At 40.4% G+C, this 25,070-nt stretch overlaps 1 protein-coding gene across 2 annotated transcripts; it reads left to right on the top strand.

Moving 5' to 3' along the window:
• The first annotated feature begins 322 nt into the window (after positions 1-322).
• CA3A (carbonic anhydrase 3A) lies at positions 323-13,801 on the top strand. Of its 2 annotated transcripts, NM_001277411.2 has the most exons (7): positions 323-417; positions 587-784; positions 5,063-5,181; positions 7,005-7,097; positions 8,214-8,279; positions 10,578-10,733; positions 11,801-13,801. In NM_001277411.2, the coding sequence occupies exons 1-7, from the start codon at positions 381-383 to the stop codon at positions 11,918-11,920; spliced, it is 789 nt and encodes a 262-aa protein (NP_001264340.1). In that variant the 5' UTR covers positions 323-380; the 3' UTR covers positions 11,921-13,801. The 2 variants fall into 2 exon arrangements, with proteins under 2 accessions (NP_001264340.1, XP_040534049.1); XM_040678115.1 differs by lacking the exons at positions 323-417; positions 5,063-5,181.
• The last annotated feature ends 11,269 nt before the right edge of the window (positions 13,802-25,070 follow it).

Raw genomic sequence — 25,070 nt, forward strand, 5'->3', positions numbered from 1 at the left:
CTGAAGTGTGTCCACGATGGGAGCTTGCCCAGCCTCATCCACAGGCATTTCCAACCAGTGACGCTGCCCGCAAACAGGAAAATATTCCGCGGGGCAGGGCACGCCGTGAGGGAGAGGGACGAAAGCCCGCGTCCCACATCCATCCTTCTGCCCGGAGCTATGAAAGGGAGGGAACGGCCCCGGGAAAGCCGAGTCTCCCCTGCCCGCCCCCGGCCCTGCCCTCCTCGCAGCCTCCCACCGCCCTCCGCCCACCCCAGTCCACCTCTCAAGGCGGGATGCGGGGCGGCGGAGGGCTATAAAAGGCCTCTGGGGAGGGAGGGACGGGAGCGCCGTGTCGCCGGAGCCGCGGTGAGCTGAGGTGCAGGGCAGAGCGCAGCACCATGGCTCAGTCCGTGTGGGGCTACGACAAGGAGAATGGTGAGAGGGAGCGCGGGACAGCGCGGCCCGGGCTGGCTTTTTGGTGGACAGGGCTCGGGGTCTGCTGTCCCCCTTCAGACTGGGAGGCCCGGGTGGAATGGGGGGGGACCACTGGGGGGGTCACAGCCCGGCTGGAGGTGTTGGTGACCATCCCTTGCATTTCCACCAGGACCTGAGCACTGGCATCAGAACTACCCCATGGCCAAAGGAGACAAACAGTCGCCCATTGAGATCAACAGCAAAGATGTACGGCACGACACTTCTCTTTCTCCTTGGCATGCCAGTTACGATCCCGGGGCGGCTAAAACCATCCTGAACAACGGGCGGACCTGCAGGGTTGTCTTTGATGACACTTTTGATAGATCAGGTCAGCTTCTGTTTTGCCTCTGGGGGGTAATTAGGAATGAAGGCTTGCAGAGCGCTTGGAATCAAAGCATCCCACAGCAGCTAGCCCACACAAATGAAGAATTTGTGTAGGCAAGGGAGGTGGTCCCAGCACTTATTTTGGTGCATCCTGCCTTTTTTATGTTGAAAACAGGTTGGGCAGGGGGCTGTAGACTCTAAGCAGATCCAATGGGGTAGGCTCTTAGCAGCAGCCAGCATTACTTCTTGCTCTTCCCCATGTAACCTTCAGCGTGGACACAAGTCCCCAGGTGTTGTGTGAGGTGAGAGAATTTCATACAGAAGCATTTCATGCACTGTCTTAGGCACTCTGCAAACAAAAAAAACTCATATGTTGCCATAGACTTTGATCTTGATTTCTTCTGTTTGGTTCAAACCCTCACTGTCAGGTTGATGATTGCTCTGTTCAGCCAAGTGGCTATTTCAGATTCTGAGATTTTTGGTGTCCCAATGTATTTGAGTGCTTGGACACTGTTCTTTCCCAGGAAGATATCCCATCTACATTCATGTTCTTCTACATATTTGACCTCATCTTCAGTTTCATCTGGCTATTTTTTCTAGTTCTGAAAGCGTCTCTACTATTTTACCATGAATTCACAGAAGTCAGCCTTTTAACTTGGAATTTATCTTTGCAAAAGTCACCTACATCATTTTGGTCTGAGCAGCTACCCAAAACTGAGGTTTCACTGACTGTTCCAGATAGGAGAAAGGGATGTGGTTAAATCACAAATGCAGTTACCATTACCTGTAAGAATCTGCAAAGAGGTATTTGCTTGAATGCAAAAGGAAGCAACCAACTTCTTACAGCATTCCTTGTTGTTTATGGTATTTTCTTGTTCGTCTTCTCTTTCTGTCACTAATTGTGGTTGCACAGTGTGTACGAACACTTCTGTTCCCATCTCGTGCACGCATCCAGGCTGGATGTGGCTCTGGGCAGCCTGGTCTAGTGGTTGGCAACCCTGCACGTAGCAGGGGGTTTAAACTAGATGATCTTTCTGGTCCTTTTCAACCCAGGCCATTCTATGATTCTATGCTGCCTCTTCCTGCATCAAAAGTCCTGAACCCAGAGTTTACACTGCTCAAGACAGTAAGTTCAAGTTCTTTCAAACCCTTCTCTTCAAATTAAGCCTTTTCATTCTGTAAAGAAATTTCAGTGTGAATGTTTTCAATCAGTAACAGCTTAATGTTAGAGAAGGCTTAATATTGCCTATTTTTATATATTGTATAAAATGGTGTTTTTGTAGTATTTGTAAACTACATGAATGAGGAGAACATAATCTGAAAGCAGGTATAACTGTAATTTTTTCTTAGAACAAAGCAGATGAACAGAGTCCAAAGCCTGCAGTGCCTGTTTAAGCAAAATGCCATAGGTGTTTGTGGAATATTTAATGGTGTGAACTGCAGGACTACATCTGTATGTTCAAAAGGAAGCAACTGAATGCAGTTAAATGAAATTAGAGTTGTCATCAGACTTTAGTCATCAACAAAGTGCTACAAAAGCATTACTCCTACTTCAAGTATGCTACATGCAAACTGCATTGCTTAATGATCACAATCATCTACTTTGAATGGCAGTTCCAAAACTGTTTAACAAGTTCTGGAAGTGTTCAGATTCTTTTGACTCAGACTTTGACATTTCATTTGATTCTTTTCCCTGTACTTTGCAGATTTCTGAAAAGCTATGAAGTGGCATTGTTATTTGATTGAGAGATCAGCCTTGAATCTCTTAAGTTAGATTGTTCAACTCCAGATTCCAGAGCTATATCAGTACATAGTTCTGAATACAAAACAGGCAGCAACAGTCAAAGTGAAAAATAAAGTCACAGTGCCATATAATTTGAAGACATCTCAAGAGAATGCAATATTGATCAGGCCTAGCAAGAAGAAAAACAATCATACTAATGGAAAACAGAGTTACTTTCCATTGTTTGTTTTCTGCATCAGCTTTGATGACACTTGTATTGGAAACCTGTTTTTAGTAAGCTATATAATTAATGAAATACATCTGTGGTATTTTGAAAGGTTACAGTCACTGTTGTTTATTCTGATGAGCTCATTGTTTCCTGGACTCCTCTGTTTACCATTACAGCTACCTGTTATTGTTCCACATCTCACTGATAGAATCCAAACTATTTAGGACATGGACCATCTCTTTGTCATGTATTTTTGTAGTGTTCTAATATCCATTACTGATGTTTCTATGCAGAGGCTTCAGGCAAATAATAAATTACGCTTTTTGTTAAAAAATAGAATACTTTTTTCACAGTGATTGTATAAAATCAATACCACGGCTCAAAGCCTATGATAAAGTAAATTGATTATGAACCTTTTCAGATGATTCTGCTCTGTCTTTGCAGATTTCTAAAAGCTGAAATGTTTAGGAGGCTGTCCAAGAAAGTGTCTGCCCAGGGAACTGTTCTGGAGAAAGTCCCTGGTTTGGTCAAGAAGGGTGCAGCCCTTGGCATAGTCCTTCCTGCCTGTCCTGTAAATCTTCTTCCCTCCATTCCCTTCCTTCCCCGTTATCTCTGTTCCACTGGACACCCAGTGCACATGTTCACTTCCTGCTTCTGTTTCCTGGAGGTTTATCTGTTTGGAATCAAATGCAGTGTTTGACAGCTCTAAAGAACCACAGGAAAAGTGATTTCAAAAACACGTTTTACATTCTTTCATTGGCTTCCATGATGGCAACAGCTGAGCTCAGTAGTCACAAGTCTAGTATTTTATTTTTGTCTAATCTAATGGGAAAATCTTGCAGGTTGAAAAGTTTTGTCAAAGGGATCTGCAGGCCATTTGAAGTGCCCTTTCCATGTGCTGCACAATATCTGCGCTCTGGAAAGGGCCATTTGTAAGAAGCTACTGCTAAATGAATTTTTAAGTCTGGTATTAATTTAGCTTGTAAGTGTAGGTTGAACACCCAAATTCAGCTCCTGAAGGAAAATTCCTGCCTTGCATTGATTCCAGTGTAAAATGGCAAGCAAATACTTTTAAGGATATGGGCTGTGGAGTCTAAGCCCTGTTTTTCCTATATTCAAAAGTGAAGCAAGAAGAATTTCTTGTAAATATATTACATCTTCCACTGAAGCTTCTCTACAATAATTAGTAAGTTACAATAATCTATGTATTAACAAATTCAAAATATAAGAGGAGTGTGTGCCTGAAACTCAAAGCAGTGCTTTGTTTCTGTCCTCCACACCCTGTCAATGGCTGTGACAAATGCCAACTAAAAAGAGAAACTGCAGAGTTAAACCTTTTGCTCTGTGCGTAGCACATCTGTAGCTATTCCAACACACATGATATCAAAAGTAAATTTGACACCACTGGATACAGGAGATTTTAAATATGTTAACTTTGAACTTCAAAGCTATTGTTAGAAGTTCAAACTTGAATGCAATTTAAACAAGGTCTTCTGGCAGTGCTGGTGTGAGCAGCATTATCAGCTTTCTGTGTAAGGAAACACGTTTCATTCCTGTCTTAGGTAATGAAGGAAAAATACATGTGAGAGCTTATCCTATAAGCAGCCCTTACTCAAAGAAATCCCCAAGCTGAAACAGCAGATGTGTTTTGAAAGTCAGAGTTTATGTCAACTGCTGATATGTGGCATTATTTGCCTAAGACCATCAGAAAAGGTAGTTTCTTAATTTGTTTCTTTGGTGATGTCAAATGCAGACTAAAGGTTTTGCTCACTCAGGGACACTTTTTTAAATCATTTAAGCTCAATTTCTTCTCATCCCTCACTTCAAAAAAGAAAAAAAAAGATTATTTTTCTGGAAGCATCCAAATATGCTGTGAGCATAGTTTGGAATGACTGAATTTTAACAAGTATGAGGGTCTTACAGTGTAGGTGTATTTTGCAGCACTTTTGGATTCAATTCAAAGTTCAATCCGAACCATTTCACAGCAGGCCATTTTCTTGAAAACAAACAGTTGTGTATACCATCCTTCTCCCTCCACAGCAGGAACTGTAAGATGTTCAATTGCAAGAGGAAAGGGGGGCTGTTGGGCAGCTGAGTTTCCATTCTGTGCTTGTTGAATGGCAGCTTGTACAGTTCTCAATTCAAATAGTACTCATTTTGAGTTATACAGAACTCAGCCTGCTCTTACACAGTGGTGAGTATTGTGGCTTCTGCCGTGACCAGCTGGACTTACAAGAGGTGCTACAAACCCATAAGGTACAGGTCCCCACTTGGTAAATGTGTGTGTCCCCATGTTGTAGGCTAGCACTGATGCAGGTTATCACTTGCAGTGCTGAGAGGTGGGCCGCTCACAGGAGCCTACAGGCTGCGACAGCTTCACTTGCACTGGGGTTCCGCTGATGACCATGGCTCTGAGCATGTTATAGATGGGGTGAAATATGCAGCAGAGGTAGGAGTTACTTTTAATAGTAGTGTTCAGCACTAACTGGAATTTGATTGTGCATCTGAATGGACTGACAGATTAACTCCCTTACACGACTGTCCTTTTATTTTTTTTCTCTAAAATCTGCTTTATTTATAATTTGTCCATGAAACTTATGAATATTCATCATTGTGCAGTGGGACATGTTTTATCTGCCAAGAAACATATCTTTGCAAATGCATACTAACATGACATTTGATTCACTGAGGAAGATGTTTTGTTTTTTTTCTTTTTGTAGAATGTTTTAAAAATATTTGAGACAAAGTGATACATTATTTTCAAATAAAAAGCTCTGTTTTCTGCTGATGGTTTTTTGGCTGCTGGTAATTTCTAGTATAATTCAAACTACTAAGTTAGTTTCAGGAGGCATTACTAATGACCAAAAAAACTGGCTAAAAGTGCATTTGATAAGCTGATGTTTAAAATTAGATCTACTTTAAAGGTGATTTGGACTGGTAGAGTACCTTCTATTTGATGAAAACTCTTTAAAAACTCTGTATCTATTTTCAGAAACTGAAGAGAAAAGATAGTTGGGTTGTTTTTTTTTTAATATATAAGCTACCTTGCCACTACTGTCCAAAGTTGCTAAATGGCTGTTTTAGGCCTTGAAGACTTCTTCAGTTAATAAGTATGAATGAATTCACTAGTGGTGCTGGTGAATTACAAGCGTTACCTCCTCTGCCCATCTCATCTGAGAGTAGGCTAATAGTATATTCACAAGAAAAGACTCCAGTAATGATTTCCTACCGTAAATAACTCATCCTTTAGATACAGAGCTTTCAGGGGCTCTGCACACCAATTATAGCAGGAGGTTCAGGCAGATATTTACAGGATCAGTGTGCATATACGTTGCTGAGATGACTGTGAGTGATGTTTTTTGTTGTTTTTTTTTTTCCTCTATTCCTCAGCCACAGTCAAACTGCATTAGTATTCAACTTTCTGTGGCTGACTACACAAGTTCTGCTTCCTCGAGATGAGACAAGACAAGGATGCCTGGAAAGTATGAAAATATTGCCAGAATGTGGCCAGAGATATATGGCTACTCTGTCTTTATCCTTAGCAATTATATCTTTGTTCTCAAGGGAGAAGAAGCAGCAACACATACGCTTTATTTTGTTGTTATTAGAGAAATAAAACAAAATACTGTGCTTAAAGAAAATTGCCGAAGATTTGCATCCAGGATATGCACCAAAATCTGACTCGTTTGTATGATATTATATTCCAGACAGTGCTTATTTTGTGATTCCCGAGGCACTGGAGATTCTTCTGGACGGAGATACAAAACTTGATGTGTATGATAAAAATACAGCATTGTTGAAAGTAGAAACGAGAAAGAAATGATAAGTTAGAATCTCTATTGCTTTCCAGTATGATGTGCAGAGAGTAATAAGAGTTGCAAAGCAATATCAAATGTACTGGATAAAACCCAGTGTAAATTCTTGAAGTGATATCTGCATAATCTGAAGGTCTAAAACTGTGCCTGTGTGAAGTGCATCTCAGTAGGTGTTTTATAAACTGCACGTGTGCATGTCACATGCTTGGGTTGAACTGTTTGTAGTTGGATTGTCTGAATTTTTAAAAGGTATTTCCTTTTTTCTATGCTTCAGTTAAATGCAAAATGATGTTTATAGAAAGTGTGAGCACATGGGAGCATAGGAACACGCTTTTTCATGTTCCTTTTACTTACTGTCTATTGGAAACTTTTCTTAATATAATGTAAGGCTAATTAATGCAAGACTGCTTTGTTGGCAATTTTTGGCATTTACAACTGAAGTGTTATTGATTTTTAGTTACATCTGGTACACTGGAATCCAAAACATGGTAATTTTGCTGGAGCTTTGAAACAACCTGATGGTGTGGCTGTTGTGGGCGTTTTTCTGAAAGTAAGTGACAGACACTCAGTTTTTGTATATTTTTTGTATTTTCCATCTTTTACTATATTATTTTACAGGAAAACATTCTAAGTGATGCACAGGCTGAAGTCATGAGTGTCCTTGGGCCCTTCAGATTCCGTGCCCTCTTACATTCAGAGCAAACTTCAAGTAGCATTCATGACACTAGTGGCACATAGCACAGTAGTACTGAATGAGGTACGCACAACTTCTTAGGACACTTGCTGACTTTGTCCCTGATAGCTGCTCAGCTCTGTACTCTGATTTGTACTGAGGGAGGAGCACCTGTCAGCAAGATTATGTTGACTGATTGACTTCCTTGGTCTCCTACGGGTCCTTACGTGAGTTGGGAGTGCTCCAAAAGAGCAGCTAATTGAAAGAATTGATGACAAAAGGAGTTAATCGACTATTTTAATCTTGAAATACAGCAGGTTAATAAAACTAATATAATACAGGTGTTTTATAATTGATTTTGTTTATAAACTTGGAAGGAAGAGGAAGGAGGGAAGAGGAAGGAATGAATTATCTCCTGAATAACCAAATTTCATCTGTTTTTGGAAAAAGACATGGCAATAAAATCGTGTCTTTCTCATACTATCTTCATTCTTCTCAGATCCAGAGCCACTTTTGGAGATGTGGAGTGTCATGAGCATAAGCAATAGTGACCCCGGAATAGGTCTTGCATCAAGTCTGATGTGACTGCAGATGTGCTGTGGAATATTCTATCTGCAGAAGCAATCTACTCTTCAGACTGCCACCACTTCACTGAACACCATACATCTCACAGTGATTGTGGTTGCTTTCAAATCAGGAGCTTAGGACTGGGCTCAGCAGGTTCTGGATGACACAGTTGGGATGAACAGTTTGTTACTCAGACAGTGAGAGATGCCCAGTAAAGTCTTACAGCACATTTTTGAATTACAAACCAGTTACTTGAGTCTGCTCTTCTGGATGTTCTTTGAACATATGCAGCTTTGTACCTCTGTCTGCCTTTATCTGGTGCTCTGACAGTACTGCTAGCTTACTTAAAAGATGTGATGTACTGAACTTCTTTTAAATACTGTGGAACATGATGAAAATATACAGTACTTCTGCTTTGCATTACAGGTTGGAAAAACTCCCAAACCAGAAATGAAGAGAATTCTCGAAGAAATTGATAACATAAAGACCAAGGTATTGAAACAATATGTTGTATTATATGCAATTGGAAAGAAACAGAAATGAGAAATTTAGATTTACTCTTTTTTGCATTGTTCTGATGCCTAACATTAGCACTAGAGGTAATAGAGTGGACTGGGAAGTAGGGCACTTTGTTTTACTTCAGTAATCATGTAATTCTTCACTTCTGTTATTATTCCTGTTGTTGTAGAGGATACTTTTCAATCCTTGCAGATACTATTGATCCAGCATAAATAGATGCTACCTAAGGACAGAAGTCTGTACCTATTACATATGTAAAACTGCAGAAGGGAGTTTTTTGCAGAGAAAGATCAATACCATTTCTATTGTTACTTAACATCATTATATGCTATTAACCTAACTCCTTGATACACATCAGCATTGTCCTTCATGATAAGCTTCATGCATCCAATGATGCTAAAAACAAAACTCTTACTTTATCTGATGTTGAATATAACACCAGATCACTAGGACTCAATTTTACAAAGTTTGTATGCATTTTCTTCCAAGTTTAGAAGAACTTCTTGCATTTACTGTAATCATGTACGTAGTGCCACTGATGTGAGGATCCAAGTCTGAAATCTGTTAGCTACCAACTCAGTCTTATTAGTTTTAATTTTTCAATCTTTTCTTAGTCTTCATATACCATTCATTTCTTCCTCCTGGAGAATAGGTCATTTTTTTTGCCCTACCCCTTGCTCCTCCTTTGTCTACAAGATCTGTCTTAATATAGTTTCAGCTTCCTCATACAACCCCTGTGTCATTTTTTGGCCATTGACATGCAAACGATTTACATGCCACAGGTGATAAGAAGTTCATAAATTACCCTTCGAAGCCCTGTATCATATAGTGATAACAAGGTGGTACTGATATATACTCCCTCACATTCTATCCAGGACTGCCTATCTGGCAGAATTTATGACTTCTAACAGAAAAACAGGTATCCTACAGACATTGTGTGCTTTAGTTCTGGAAAAAGCAACACTACAAGAAAAGCAGAGAAAGATAGGTACATCTACAATCACTCACAGACTGTTATTTTTCAGGACAGATTAGTAGATGGTATCATCAGTGTATTTATTTTACATGCAGTCTCAATTGCTAAAAAACATTACAGGCAGAGGAGTTTCTTGGACACTGTGCTATATTTACTGTAAAGCACTTTTTTTTTTTTGTGAAGTTATTTGCAAACTCGTATTGAATTTGTCAGGAAGACACATGTGGAGTCCTGATGCCATTCCTTCTGCCAGTATTTTGTACAAGGATGTGTGGAAAAGATTTCAGCTCCTTTTACTGCATTTTGTATGGTAATTCTTCATGTCTATCCAGAGAAGATTCTCCATCAGAGAAACAGAAATTAGGAAGAATGGGTTTTGCTTTCCAGAATCGCTTCGTAAACATCAGCAGAATACAAAACTGTATTTAGTTCTTGTTCCCCTGCAGGGGACACAAGAAAATCTGATTATGTTACTGTGGAGATACTCTGTTGAGTATATTCTTTGGTAGGAAAGAAAACATTTTTTGAGAAATGTTGTCTGGACTCATTCTGGTGATACTGACCTATAGTGATAAGGCACTCAGGGTCCTGTACTCCTCCAGGGAAACTTTCAGTTTTCTACTTTAAGTGTAACAGTGCCAACAAAAGATTGAGAGTATTGCCACAACAGTGTAAGTAGAGCATAATTTGGAAAGGAGTAAGATGCAGATTTGAATTCCTTGGGGGGAGGAAGAATGAATGTTGGGTAAATGCTAGGCCACTGTTCTTTTGGATAAAAATGCTATTAGTACCTGCAGTGCCCCAGTGCTAAACTTTTATAATGTGTATAGAATCATGGAATTGCTGAGGTTGGAAAAGACCGTCAAGATCATCAAGTCCAACCACAACCTAACCATACTGCCCTAACTCTAAAAACCCTCCACTAAGTCATGTCCCTCAGCACCACATCCAAGCAGTTTTTAAACACATTCAGGGATGGTGACTCAACCACCTACCTGGGGAGCCTATTCCAGTGCTTTGTAATCCCAGATGAATTTGAGGATGTAGGTAGTAGGAAAATAGAACAATTGGATATATTTTAGTCCTGCACAATTCAGATTGTAATTTCTCTTTATTAATCAAGTCAAAAGGCAGTTCTTATTAATTTCAGGACAGATACTTGACAAGAAGGAGGTTGGTCTCTTTCATTAATCTTGATAGTTAATTATTTCCTGTATAACATCATTACTGGTGTTTTTTTTTTAATGTGTATATCCCTAGAGTTACTGCAGAGGTTTGTTTTTCCTTTCTTTAAGGGGAAAGAGGCTCCTTTTCAGCACTTTGATCCATCAATTCTTTTCCCTAAATCTCGGGATTACTGGACCTACCATGGTTCATTCACGACACCCCCCTGTGAGGAGTGCATCACCTGGATTCTCTTGAGGGAGCCAATTGAAGTCAGCCCAGACCAGGTAAATTCCAGCTAGTTCTGCTAACCCCTTTACCAGTTCTCAGTAGTCTCAAACCATGTCAGTGTGATGGTTTGCAAGCCATATGTTACCTTGCATTTTTTTTGACAAGGAAAGCTTTAGCTGAAGGCTGTGAGGAATTGCCTGCTAAAAGAGTTGAGCTGAATAAAACTGTGAAACTGACTTTGAGAATCAGAAGAGAATGCTTAAAAAAAAAGTAAACATTTTAAAAAAAAGATTACTCCTGCAAGGATGTTATCCTTTAATTTGAGGCTACTCAGATTTGCAGGCTGAGTTATTTGCATTGTGTAAAGGTGGAATAATGAAAAGGTAGCTCTTGTACTGATCTGACAGATGTATTCAGTCTAGCTAATTTTTTTATACAACAGGTGTGTAAATTGATGTTTCTAAGATGATTTGTAATTCCAGAATCCTGCTATCAGGATTCTAGACTGGCCTCAGGAGTTGGTGTGACTGTTATGGTAGTAAGACTCAAGTTCCTCTAGGTGCTACTGTGAGAGAGTTTGTGTGCTGAAAACACATTTAAAGCATTCTTATTTCCTCACACGGATGCAACAGGTTTTACACTCTCCTATTTTATGAATAAAATATGTAGTAAACCTAAAACTTCAGATTAGTAATCTATTTGGCATACATTTCTCTGCCCTTCCCCCGCCCAAAAAAACAACTTCTGCAGGCCAGCTATTGCATTCTCCTTCATGGATGGCTGTATTTCCACAAGTGATCTGAGTGAAGTTCAGCTCCAGTAGGGCTGCAGGAAGCCCCTACTCTTGTTTTACATTGTGAGTGTGGCACAGGAAAATCCAAAGAATCCCAGGGAAGGATCAAATGACCCATTGTTCTGCAGGTGTGTGGATGAAGACTGTAAAGATCCACAGAAACCATGCTAGCTGTTGGATTCCAGAGATCTCTACCAGTAATCTTTACCAGTAATTTTAGGGACTGTATTAAAAAAAAAAAAATTCCTCTTCTGCTTCAGTTTGTTCTAGGCATCAAGGTGCAGTTTCCAGGTGTATTTATGTGGATGTTTTAACTTTTCTTCCTTGCAGATGGCGAGGCTCCGAAGCCTTTCCAAGAATGGTGAGAACGAGCCCATGTGCCCACTGGTTGATAACTGGCGCCCACTTCAGCCTGTGAAGGGCAGGATAGTGAGAGCCTCATTCAAGTAAAGCTCTGTGGAACCCGAGTGAGAAAATCCCTGCATCCTAAAGCATAGTTAGTTTTTGTCCTCTACTGGATAAAGATCGTTGTTTCTCAGCTTGAAATTCTGAGTGGTAAACCTGAATCTGTCTCTTAAATCAGAAAAAATACTCAATGCAAATGCAATTACCAACCTCATGGAGGAAATGTGAGATACATGTGTTCCTTGACCACAAGTGCTTTAGCATTTGTGATAGTGTCACTTCTCTGTCATGTGGTTTTGGAGAAAAGTGGGCTCAGTATCAATATTTAAAATGAATTTCAAAGGAAATGTCACAGAGGCAAAAAAATGAACCAGCAGGTCAGGAAAGCACAAGTAGCAGCTGGGTCAAACAGTACATGAACAGGTGGTAAAATGCCCACTCCCTACAACATCCACTGTAGAGGTCTTTCTCAGATGTCCCATCTCCAGTGTGAACATCAGAAGAATAAATTCCTCTTTATCATACTACATTTTTTTCCTTTCTTGTTCATAGTTTGTTATCCAGGATTAGTATTCTGGGAATGCAACTTGGCATGTTCAGCTTTTGCGTGTGAAGAAGAAAAAAGATATCTTGCTGTCATTATAGCATTTGCTGTCTTTGCCATGTCCTGCTGCTGCCCATTGATCTTTCCTTGTTTCACTGCTACTGTTACTTAACCCATCTAGCCACAGAGCACTGCTGATGTCATGTTGCAACTGATATCATATAGCAACTTTGGGTTTGCTAAGAGGGAAGAGCCTTACTGCTGCTGCTCTGTTGGTATGTGTCCGGACAGTGCATTTTTGCCTTTGATGCTCTGCCTGTTTTTTTTGTTTGTTTGTTTATTTTGGCATCTTAGTTTACATATTAATGATTTCACCTTTTCGGGGTTTTATTGCATATGGACAGAGTCCTTGCTGATGACTTGTGTCATTTGTCTTTCCTACTACTGAAAAATCACCTAAGTGTTTACCTTTGCGTGGTTGGAGACGATGTGGAATCTGTTTAGATTGCTCACTTTTTAGGGAGACAGTTCAGCTGGCACATATGAAGCTTCTGGATTCTCTGTCTTCATCAATAGGCAGCAGAGAGAGTTCTTCTGGAGATATTGCAACAAACGTGTTCGCAGCAATTTACATAAGGAATATGTCTGTTTGAAACAAAGCAGGGATGCAAGTGGCTAAAATGAGAATTTCCCAGTTATCCTTCGCTATTTCACTTTTCACCTTTGCTAGAAAAAATGTTCTCCAACAGTGAAGCAACGAATAGGCAACATTGGCCAAATTCAGTTACTACCAGCACAGTTCAATGAGAATTCAGGAATGAAACTGAATGTGGAGTTTGATCCTTTGTATTTAGAAATTTTCAAGGAATTGCTGAATTCCCATCGAGAATTAATATTTCAGTTTATTAGAAACTTACTTTGCTTAGTATAAAGCAATTTTATTTAAAAAACCAAGCTAGCAGAACTAACATATTGATTGAATCCTGTTTACAAATGTTCTGGCATTTGTCAGGTCAGTTTCTGATTTTAGATGTGCAACGCTTGGAACAGCATTAATTTTAAGAGAATCTTAGGTCTTTGAACTGTACATCTCAACACAAAAATGTTTTTACAGAAAGCTCATAAGCAACTTTTTATTTTCTACTGCACTATGTCTTACATGTACAATTCTTTTCTCATATCCATACGCAGTTGATCTTAGTGTTCAGAAAATTTCTACACAAATAACTGAGACAAGAATTTGAGCCTTTCTACCTTAAAAGCTGTTGATTGCGATGTTTTGATTTCTTGTTATTGGAGCAGTAAAACAGGATTAGTTGTCTGCACTCCGAATAACAGCTTTTGTGTCTTCAGAGAACCAATAAATTGACTTACATAAGAAATTGATTCTTTGTTTTATTTCTAATGGTGAGTGATGATAGAAAGTAATGAGAACTAGAAAGCCTTGCTACTGTTTTCTTTGATACATGAGTGCAGGGTGCTGCACTTGGGATGGGGCGATCCCAGGGGGAAGATCTCCTTGAGAGTAGCCCTGCGGAGAAGGACTTGGGGGTCCTGGTAGACAAGAAGCTGGACATGAGCCAGCAATGTGCACTTGTAGCCCAGAAGGCCAACTGCGTTCTGGGCTGCATTAAAAAAGGAGTCGCCAGCAGGGAGAGGGAGGTGATTGTGCCCCTCTACTCAGCTCTTGTGAGGCCCCATCTGGAGTACTGCATCCAGGCCTGGGGCAGTACAGGAAGGATGTCGAGCTGTTGGAGCGCGTCCAGAGGAGGGCCACTAAGATGATCAGAGAGCTGGAGCACCTCTCCTATGAGGAAAGGTTGAGGGAACTGGGCTTGTTTAGCTTGGAGAAGAGAAGACTCTAGGGAGACCTCATTGTGGCCTTCAGTACTTGAAGGGAGCATATAACTGAGAAGGGGAATGGCTGTTCAGGAGGGTAGATAGTGATAGGACAAGGGGGGAATGGTCTTAAACTGAAACAGGGGAGGTTTAGGTTAGATATTAGGAGGACTTTTTTCACTCAGAACAGGTTGCCCAAGAAATTTGTGGATGCCCCATCCCTGGAGGCATTCAAGGCCAGGCTGGATGTGGCTCTGGGTAGCCTGGTCTGGTGGTTGGCGACCCTGCACATAGCAGGGGGGTTGAAACTGGTTGATGGTTGTGGTCCTTTTCAACCCAGGCCAGTCTGTGATTCTATGACGTGCTTGTACTATAGGGATGGACAGACATTCTAGTAACTGCCTTTTCATCTGCTGCAATTAGTTTTAATTTCTCAACGTGATTTCTGTTGACCCAATCAATCAGATTCTCAGAAACAGGAGACATGAAGTAAAAGGCATTTTACCTCAGAACAAAATCACTTGTTCTATGTTTTCAGGTACAAAAAAATGTTAGTTTTTTTTTTCTTGCCTGTACACAGATGTTGTCATATCTTCCCCAAGATCATAGATAAATGTAAGAATATCAATAACTTGAATGTCTGTTGTGCATTCTTGCAAGTACATTAATCAACAAGCTGAATATTTATATCATTTTGAAATTTCCTGATTCATTCATACTTTCTTAAGTACACAAAGTAAAACTTATAAAGTGAAATGATGTCTTAATTGCCTTGACGGTAAGAGGTTGCTACCCACACGTTGGATACCCTTTATTTGCATGTTTCCTCTGCTGCTTTTTGACTGGCAGAATAGGTAGAGATGTATCAACTACTGGCACAGCAACTGTGGTTCAAACGACAAACACATGCTTTGTGTATTGGCACAGAGGAAAATCCTGTCTGAAATTTATATTATTCCCCCACGCATCTGCTCTTATTCCATTCTGTCTTCAATGTATTGCTACTGAAGATTGTCAACATCGTTGCAAATGTGCTTTAGACTTTGTCATGTAAAACGTGCATAGTTTTGTTCCATTTCATTTCCTGCTTTGATGGGCAGTGTTGGTACTGATAACCTTGGTGACGAAATGGTAATATGTTTTGTGAACTCTGTTGCTGCTACCTCACCTATCTTAAACAGAGAATAAAAGCCTCTGGGCACTGATGAGTTAAATAAATTGTAAAAATTCTCCTAATCAGTGTGGTGCACTAAATCCTTCATTACTTTTGTGCATATAATGCATATATTAGTTTCAGCAGGGCAGGCAAATGATTTAAATAAATTACCATCTCAGGTTTTGACAGATGAAACCCTTGCAGCTTCTCACACATCACATAAGCAAATACTAGGGAATTAGAAGCTTACTCCTACCATCTCAAAGCTTTTTCTTATTGACTAAAGTAATTTCCCACTAGCTGTGATCATTTTTTTAGTCAGTTGCTCACAAATGAGCTGTAAATTCCTGCTGTGACCCTAGGTATACAAACAGTTATGGTTATGCATTTCTACTACAAATGAAAAGAATATAGATTATTTTTACTGAATACTCAAGGAGAGATTCCTACGTGTGCTTGCTGCTGTTTATCATCTGAGTAATTAGAGCTTAAAAATGTTAATTTTGTCAGTGAGCTTAGCAAAATAAAATAATCTGTTTCTTCCCAAGGTCTTTTGTCACTAGCAAGTGAAGCTATGGAGTGTGTGTTCCACCTCATCTATCTGCCTTTCTTCTGAGTTTATTCAGATCCCTGTAGCACACATGAAAGCAGGTAAACTACCTTCCATGAGGTGAGAGGTTGCACACAGGTTTGGGTAACAGTCTATTTAATATGAGCTGCTTTGCAATGAGCACATGTATACAGGCTTATTCCTTAGCACAGTAATTTGCATGCTTACACTTCCTATGAAAAAGAAGTAAGTTACATAATCAACGCAGAACAGGAAAGCCTGTCTACTGTAACTGGTTTGTAGGAATGTTCTTGTGAAGTCTCCAGCAATGGGCTCTGATACTGATTTACTGATTCACTGCATGCTCAGCACTGCAGGACCTACCTCAGAGGTGAGTGACCAAGATGCAGGTGTTGGGAACTGGAAAAAGGAAGGTCTCCTACCTCTCTTTTCCTTAAAAAGCACCACTAAAAAACTCTGAACCCCCAAAAGTTCAGGTAGAAAAACTAACTTTCTTAAGATAGACAACATGATACTCTATTACTAAAGGCAGAATAGAAATGCAAGTATCTCAAATCAAAACAGTGTCCCTGTTAGGAAGGTATTTTCCTTCAGGATTGCTCTCTGTCCAGGAATGTATATGTGATACAGTAGGTTGCAATAAACGTCACACGGCCCCATGTTTCTCCCTTGGAAGCCTCCTTCCTTTGTCACGCCTGATGCCTTCTGCAGAGCAGGCGACCTGGATGCTGCAAGTCCTTTGGGATGCTGCCAGCTGCCCTCCACAGATGCTTCCCATGACAGGACTCGCTGTCAGGTGGAGCAGTATTATCTCTTCCACCCAGAGACATCATGGATCAGCTGGAGCAAGTAAAACACACGGTCTTTCTGCCTGCTGACAACCCACCAGAGAAGATCCAGGCATTATGTGAAAACAGTCATTACAACAGTGCTGAAAAACCTCAAGTGAATACCAATGCTGCCAATACAGAAGCAGTTCTGCCTGTATTACTACCTAGATCACTGGGAGGATTCTGGGGACCCTGGTACTATTGTACACAAAAGAAATAACACTTTATATACATCTCAGTTCACATTTGTGTAGGAGAATGAGGTTTCAGCATTAATGCAATATGAAATTTGTACTCTATTTTTTATCTTACCAAAGCCTGTTTTTCTGAGTATATCTCTCCCTATAGCACTTAATGCTAACAGATAACCTAGAGAAAGACCAAAATATTTCTATATTTTCTTACAGTTCAATGTATTTCCTTATTGTTATGATTCAGAAGTCCTTTCAAGTTTTTTTGCTAGACTTCCTAATATTCATTTTCCATAGTCCACACGGTGGAGCTAGTTCCTCAACATTCACAATTTCTGATACCATTTGCTAATAACAAACAACCTGAGTTACAGCACAGACTAGGCTTCCTCTGCTCCCATAGGAGTAATTAAACAAGCATTGAAGCGAAGGTATTGAACAACAGAGGCGTGGCTTATTCCATGCTATTCCTATATGAATTGCTGATCATCTGAACATTTATACCAGACACCCATGGTATCAGATATTTTGAACTTCATTTCCTGAGTAAGCCAATCTTCATTTCTGTCACTCCTGCCTTAGCACTTTCTCAGTGCAATATCCAAGTAGCTGGTTTTTCTCAAAGCCCTGTGTGTGACACTGGAGATCTCCAAAGCCAACACAGAAATAATAGGCTGTCTTCTCACCTAACCTCCTACTGACCACACACAGCACACAGACCTGCCCACCCAGGCACACAAGTGTACATGTATGCTCACATCAGAACAAGGAGACAACATCTTGGGCTATGTGTTGCTTTTAGTTTATTCTGATTTGATTGATTTGAATACCAAACACCAAGCATAAATCTGAATCTCCCCCCTCCTTTAGTTTAAAACCATTTTTCCTTGTTCTATCTCTATCTACCTGTGAGAGAACTTAAGTTCCCTCCTGAATGTGGTTCAGATGACAAACAAAAGATACGTGGTGAAGGTGGTGAATCTCTGCCATGCTAGCCAGTGTTGTACATCTGGTACAGGACACAAATATCTGGCAGCTGTGTCATGTTGGCCCACAGCTGAGCCACAGTGCTCTTTGCTCAGCAGAGGTGCAGGCAGGGCTTCACACCACTTCCCCTGTTCCTACAGCAGTGAGGTGGCCTTGTACACACCTCTGTTCCCTGGCTGTGGAAGAGGTGACAGAAGGAACAGAATTCAGCTAATTGAAAGTCTCCCAATGGAGATTAAAAGGTTTTTGTGAGGAGAGGGAATGGAGATACAGGTAATCGAGTAACGTGGAGAAATTTGGAAAGGCTAAAAGAAACAGTGCTGCATGAGAGGCTGTCCCAGCCTCACTTTACTCCCCTCACACACATCACACATCGCCTACACTTTGCCTTCAATATTGCTTGTACTGTGTTGAATATCACTGGCTACAGACATCTCTGTTAAATCCTCCTCCTGCCTTTTTGTGTCATCCTGAGACAAGACCCTGGTTCTCATCCACAGCTCTGGACCTTCAGTAGGAAATGAGTGACACTACTTGAAGGATTCTCTACCCAGAGCTTCACAAGGTATAGCAGCTATTTACCTACATGGCAGAGAGAACAGTTGGATGAAATTCTGAAAAGAGGTAGCTGGGAGCAATACCACAAAATCACAAAATCATAGAGTATCCTGAGTTGGAAGAGACCCGCAAGGATCATGGAGTCCAGCACCTGGCTCCGCATAGCAGTGCCCAGAATTCAAACTCTATGTCTGAGAGCACTGTCCAAACGCTCCTTGAACTCTGGCAGTAGGAGCTGTGGCCTGGGGAGCCCGGGCAGGGAGTTCCAGGGCCTGACTGCCCTCTCAGTGAAGAACCTCTCTCGGATGTGCACCACATCAGTTGCTGACCTGAGTAATTATGAGACCTGAACTGCAGGACACATTGCCCTGCATGTTACTGAAAGGCTGTCTGACTGTCTCTTTCAACCTACACATCCCTTTTCTTTCTGCACTTGATGTCTCAATCATCTTTCATGGGTATGATAATTTCTCTGTTGAATTTAAAACAAAGACATTTCCATTAAAATTGACATCTTTCAGAGATCAGTGATGATTTTTCCTTAACACTGCAGATTTCCAGCCACTGAGCACTAATTTAACAGCTCCCACAGTGTTGTGCACTGTCTGCGTAATAAAGCTCTTTTGGAGAAGAACTACAATCAAGGAATAATTTTTCTTGTCAGACATCGTAGAGCAATGGATGGTATCATTGTCTGCAACATACCTTAATTTATAGCTAAACAAATGCTACTGCCCCTTGAATAAACAGATGAAACTTGATTTGTTGCCTAACAGTGTGTAAGACCTATAATTGAAACAGTGACTTCACTGTCTCTGTCAGGAAAGGTAGAGGTGCCAGTTAGAAGTAATTCTTTCCACATCTAATGCCTTAGAGCACTTTGCTAGAATTACCACTGAAAAAATCTGAAAAAGGCACGGAATGAGTGAAATCCAAATGAAGCTGAATATGTCTTCTACCTTTAAGGTAGCAATCAAGCTAGGATTTACATTAGAGAGGAAATGTACGGTATTAATTAGAAGTTAAAATAAGTGTTTCTTACACTGGCGTCCATCATCAGACCATTTCAATGCCATTGTAAGAAGCGTTGTAAAATATTTTGAACGTTCCAAACCAGAGTTGCTTTATCTGCTTCGCGTGGCCTTAATAAACCAAAATCATATTTGCTACGGATGCCTCTATTATCCTCCTCATCTTGGAGTAGATGGGGAGTGAAGGAATAAGCAAAGAATCTTTCCTACCAGTTCTTTATTAAAGGAATTTCTTGCTGACTCCCCAGTTGTGACTTTTTACTCAAGGATATGATCTGAGTTGTACTGAGTTTTGCTTTCTGCTCTTTTGTATTTCAATCAGTTTGAACTTTCAGTGGTTAATATTGAATAGAAAATGTATTATTATTATTATTTTTTTAACTAATAAAAGCAAGCATTACCAGTCATTTTCAGAAACCTGTCAAAATCTGCTGCTTGTGCTAGTTTGCTGAGCCCCCTGCTGCCCATGCTGGAAGCATGGTGTTCACTGGTCACAGATTCTGACTGAAGGGCTAGTCATTTTGAAATATTTCTGCTGTTCTCTTGCTCTGCTATTATCTAAATGCAGGAAAAAAAAACAGCACTACAATCAAGCTCTTTACTGTTTTATTTTTTTCCTGTTGTACTGAAACATCTTTAGGCAGGCATTGATATCCCATCATTCAGAAAAGATTTGCATGGAACAGCCTCAAAGGCTGGTCCAGGCTGTCTACGTCACCCTACTTGCAGAGCATAAAACTTCCAGTTTAACAGTGTATTCATTTATTAAAATAAATCTTCACATTATATGATTATGAGGTCTAGTTCACAATGCATTTTTTGATAAGAGTAACCTCTTCACTTGGCAATATTTTCTTGAATAAAGAAAAACTTGTTAAAACTTGTTGCATAGATAGATATCATGAATGTATGTACACATATTTTCATGCCATCAGGGAACAGAATATTCTGTGTGGCAGAAAAGCGGTAGATTAATTCAACTGATGTGTCCACAGAGTTAAAAATCACAACTGGTGAATAAGCATCATAGCAAAGGATGATTATAATCAGCTAGGGGGAGAGAAGCTGTGGAACATCTCCTCGCCTCAGCTTCTGACTCACCATCTGGTCTGCCTGCTGCATATAAAATCTCACACCTCAGTAGTTTGAACTGGTGGCAGAAATCAGTGAGAACATCCATATCATCTTAAATTAGTATGTGGAATTTTGCCAGCAGCTGAGATAGATGGGGCACCGAGGTAATCCTACCTGCAGAAAGCTTTCCATTCTGCTGCTTGTCACTTGAAATCACTATACAATCCATCTGCTTTGAACATTCATGTTTGTTCACATTTATTTTTGATTTTACGTTTTTTTCTCATCAGTGTATGGACATTTACATAATACATACAAATAACTTTGTTATGTACAGATACTGCACTTGGAACATGCCCTTGGTGGTACCTGAGGAAGGACACTGTATGGCTTTTGCCATAACAAAAGCTAAATCCAATTCCATAAACATAATTAAACTGGCCACGGCCCAGAGATCCCTCTCATTTGTTTTCTAAAATAATCTGTGGTTCAGTGTTATGTATCCAGCTTCAGGCCTTGCTGAGGACGTGGTTCCTCCTTCTGCTCTGTGCAAATGTACCAATGAGTCCAACGTTTTGTCTTTTTGGCCATCTCTGCTTGGCTTGTGCCCATGTTTTCTCTATCAGCAGGCTCTGTTCTAGACTTTGGTCTCATTATCCTTTTAAATTTTGGAGGGCCTTTGGAGGTTCTTTTCACCATCAATCTTTTTCATCACGATATTTTCTTGCTTTTCTATGTCTGATCTCACAAAAATCACACTTCCCTTTGCTTAGAAGATGGTTGGTGTGGGTTGCAAACTGTAAAGGGAGAAAAAAAATGCACTTGTTAGGTTTTGTGTAGAAGCAGGCTGACTAGTTCTGCCAGATTTGCTGAAGTCCTTCTGGGCAGCAGGCTGACTGACCCGTCCATGAGTAACAGGTATACCTTTGTAGGTGACTTCTGCAGAAATACCTGTTTCTTGTTTATCTTGACTTAGCATCTCCACTACTCCCTTAATACTAGCTACTATGCAGAGCTTTACATGGTTCTCTGCCCACCCATTAATACACTTCTCGGGCATGCTTTTGTTGTTCAGCTCACCCCGTGTACATTAAATGAAGCATACTTGTTGGCTCTGGCAATTACACGTGGGCAATGGTTGTGTGTGCACATGTGTACAAAAGCAAATATTTTCCAGGGCTTTGAAAGGAGTTGAAAGGTAGTAGACAAAACAATGCAGTCGACAGAAATGGTTGAGTGGCATTCAGAAAGTATCCAAATGAGCTCACAATTATGTGTTGTAGATGCACTGCATTGCAAAGTGAGTAGATGGGAACATATGCTGAAATCCAGTGTTCCAGCCAAGAGTGCCAACACATTTTGAACATTAACCTAGACGTGTTTACTTGGTGGGGTTTTTTTTTTTATGTCATCCACATATAGAAACCTTTACCTGAGATGGTGACAAAGTTACTGATACTAGCAAACTGTGCATTTTTTTCCTGTTCTTGAAAAGATTCTTATTTGTGTGGACAAAAATAATGTAAGTGGTAGAATGGAGAAAGTCATAACAGTTATGTGATGTTGTAGATCAGCAGCAATAAAAATAGAATAAATCCTGGCAGAAATATTGAACTATCTACTCGTAGTCTTCCGGTATCAGATTCTGCTCTTTGACAATAGAAACTGGAGAAAAACAGGGAGACTGTGACATATAAGCAACCTGATTTCACTCAGTATGCTATTCTTTTTATTTTGGCAGACAAAGATCTGGCTGTTGACAGGTTTCCATTCATGCCTGCCATGTTTTCCATAGCCTGGCATGAATTTCAGTGAAGTAGAAGGCATATGACAAACTGGCTTCTTGGCCGCGACATGGCACACCAACTATGGCATGCTCAGTGAAAAGCACAGTGGGAATGTCTCTCGCACACTGCCAGGCATACAATGAGCAATCTGCTGCAAAACACTAAGGTGCGTTTTGCTGCTTCACTTTTGTTGCATTATTTTCCACAAATTCCTAATTAAAATGAAAGGTATGCTATAGTAATATTTGTAGTACACAGAGAACAATCATTCTTGAACTCTTCTGTAATATGGTGCAATCTTTCTCCATCAAAGCACTGACGTGAAACAATGAGAGCAATCGTATCTTAGTCTGTTCTTTGGCTGAACAAACCCAGCATGCTCAGCTTCTCCTTGCAGGCCATGTGCTGTAGCCACTAACCATCTTAATGGCCCTCCACTGAACTCAAAACACTTTGCCAACATCTTTCTTCCTTCAACAACTTCCTCCTTCTTTAGGAGGAAGTTTTTCACACAGAGGGTGGTGACGCACTGGAACGGGTTGCCCAAGGAAGTTGTGGGTGCCCCATCCCTGGAGGCATTCAAGGCCAGGCTGGATGTGGCTCTGGGCAGCCGGGTCTGGTGGTTGGCAACTCTGCACATAGTAGGGGGGTTGAAACTGAATGATCATTGTAGTCCTTCTCAACCCAGGACATTCTATGTTTCTGTGATTCTGTGATTCTTGTGCTTGTGGGCTGAAAACTGGATTCCAGAAGCAGTTACATAGGTTTTGAGGAGAGGGAAATTATCCTTCCTCTTCCTGATGGCACACTTTTCTAACACAGTTCAGTGTGTACTGTGTCCAGGGTACACCACAGCCTCATGGACTCTTTGTTGGCTGGCAGGATCTCCACGTCCCTTTGTGCACAACTGTCTGCTGGCCAGCATGTCCTGGTCCTGGGGCTGTTCCTGCCTAGGGGCAAGATCTTGCTCTGCCTTTGCCAGACCAATTCCCCAGCCTGTCTCAGTGTCCCTGGAGAGCAGCCCTGGATTCCATCCACGGATATGCTGAAGGTGTATTCTGTGCCACTGTACAAGTCATTATAGTTTTGCCATTAGGTAAAACAAAAGAAATTTCATTCAAGGAAACTACTGTGCACTCTACTGTAACAACCATTGCTCACAGTACCTGAATAAATAGCAATCTTAATTTCACTTAAATTATCGTGATCTCTATCACTGTACAAAATTTTAAGGATGGAGAGACTCTGCATACTAGAGGATTGTCCCAGTGCATTACTGCTCTTACTGGACATATTTATTGACCTTGACACTGGCTCTTTTCTCCACTCACAAACATTGTGTGCCATCTTTCCTTTCTCCTCTCTGTATTATGGACTCCTGGCAACCAGGCTATCTTCTGCCATGTAAATAATTCTTGTGCCACAAATCATCTTCCATCTCTTTCTTCACTGACGCCCTTCTTATTCAGTCTCCTTTCTGTATCCTTTCTGCTTTCCTTGGGAATTCTTATTGGTCTCTGTTATCCATTTCCCATACTCAGCTCCTATTCTCCTTCCTTCCCAGGCTATTCTTTCTGCCACATATTAAATGCTTCATCTCTCTCTTCTTTTTATTTCTCCTGATTTTTCCTGCTCAGCCAATAAATCACTGAGTGATTTACCTGTAAATATGCCTAACTAGGAAGATGAATAGGGAAAGCATTCAGTTTATAGCTGGGCAGCATTAGCTGCTGTGACCAGCTGGCTGCTTATTTGATCTGCAGAAAACTGCAGAGGTATTTTATGCTATGGTGCTACCCATTCTTTAGTTATCACATTACTTCCAAGCAGACAGAGAGAGAAATGTCATGAAGATGATGTCAGAATGCTTAGCCAATTTGGTTATGTTGTGCTTATCTCAAAACAGTTCTCAGGTCGTCTTTATAGATCAGTTTGTATACATTAAAATGTTTGTACTAAAATGTCTCCCTTCCGTAAGCTTGTTTCCCTTGTATTTTTACTCTGCTTGCATGTGCATTTTTCAGACTAACTGAACAATTTGCCTACTGTAAAATATCTGTAGCACTGTAGCTTAACAGCAGTTGAGCAAGAGGGCTTTTATCAACTTCAAATGCTTCTCATGTATTTTCATGATATAAGATTAAGATGACATTTTCTGACTATATCCTTTTAGAAAGGTTCATTTACTCTCTTAAAAGATCACACCATTGCCATCAGCAGTATTTCCAACTGTTTTTGAAGATAAAATACAAAAACTACTCTATACACATTTTGCCTTAAACACACAACTATATATAAGCCATAATCATGATGTGACAGATAAGAAAATATTTTCCACCTAATATTTCTTAAGTCAGTTTTCTGGTGTGATCACTTGATTTTCAAAGTTTTTTGGGGGGGCTACATTCAACAGAGGTGAGTAAATATAATATTTGTGTGTCTTTCTTTCTTCCAGTAACTGCTTTGCCAGTATTCTTGAGAAACAGCTGGTAGCAGTTCTTAGGAAGTATGAATTCTTTGCTCTCATTTGGTGATCCCCAAACTATACAAAGTATTTTCAGCTCTCACACTATCTTTGCTTAAGCCCGATATGTATACTTACCACCAAATTTCATCTGTACAGGCTC

This window comes from Gallus gallus, chromosome 2, assembly GCF_016699485.2.
Source record: "Gallus gallus isolate bGalGal1 chromosome 2, bGalGal1.mat.broiler.GRCg7b, whole genome shotgun sequence".
Taxonomy (NCBI): domain Eukaryota; kingdom Metazoa; phylum Chordata; class Aves; order Galliformes; family Phasianidae; genus Gallus; species Gallus gallus.

Bases quoted from the DNA above. Each gene is read 5' to 3' on its own strand.
- CA3A (NM_001277411.2), top strand. From the start codon at position 381: ATGGCTCAGTCCGTGTGGGGCTACGACAAGGAGAATG. The intron at 7,098-8,213 runs GTAAGTGACAGA...TTTGCATTACAG, and splicing joins TTGTGGGCGTTTTTCTGAAA to GTTGGAAAAACTCCCAAACC. The intron at 10,734-11,800 runs GTAAATTCCAGC...TCTTCCTTGCAG, and splicing joins TTGAAGTCAGCCCAGACCAG to ATGGCGAGGCTCCGAAGCCT.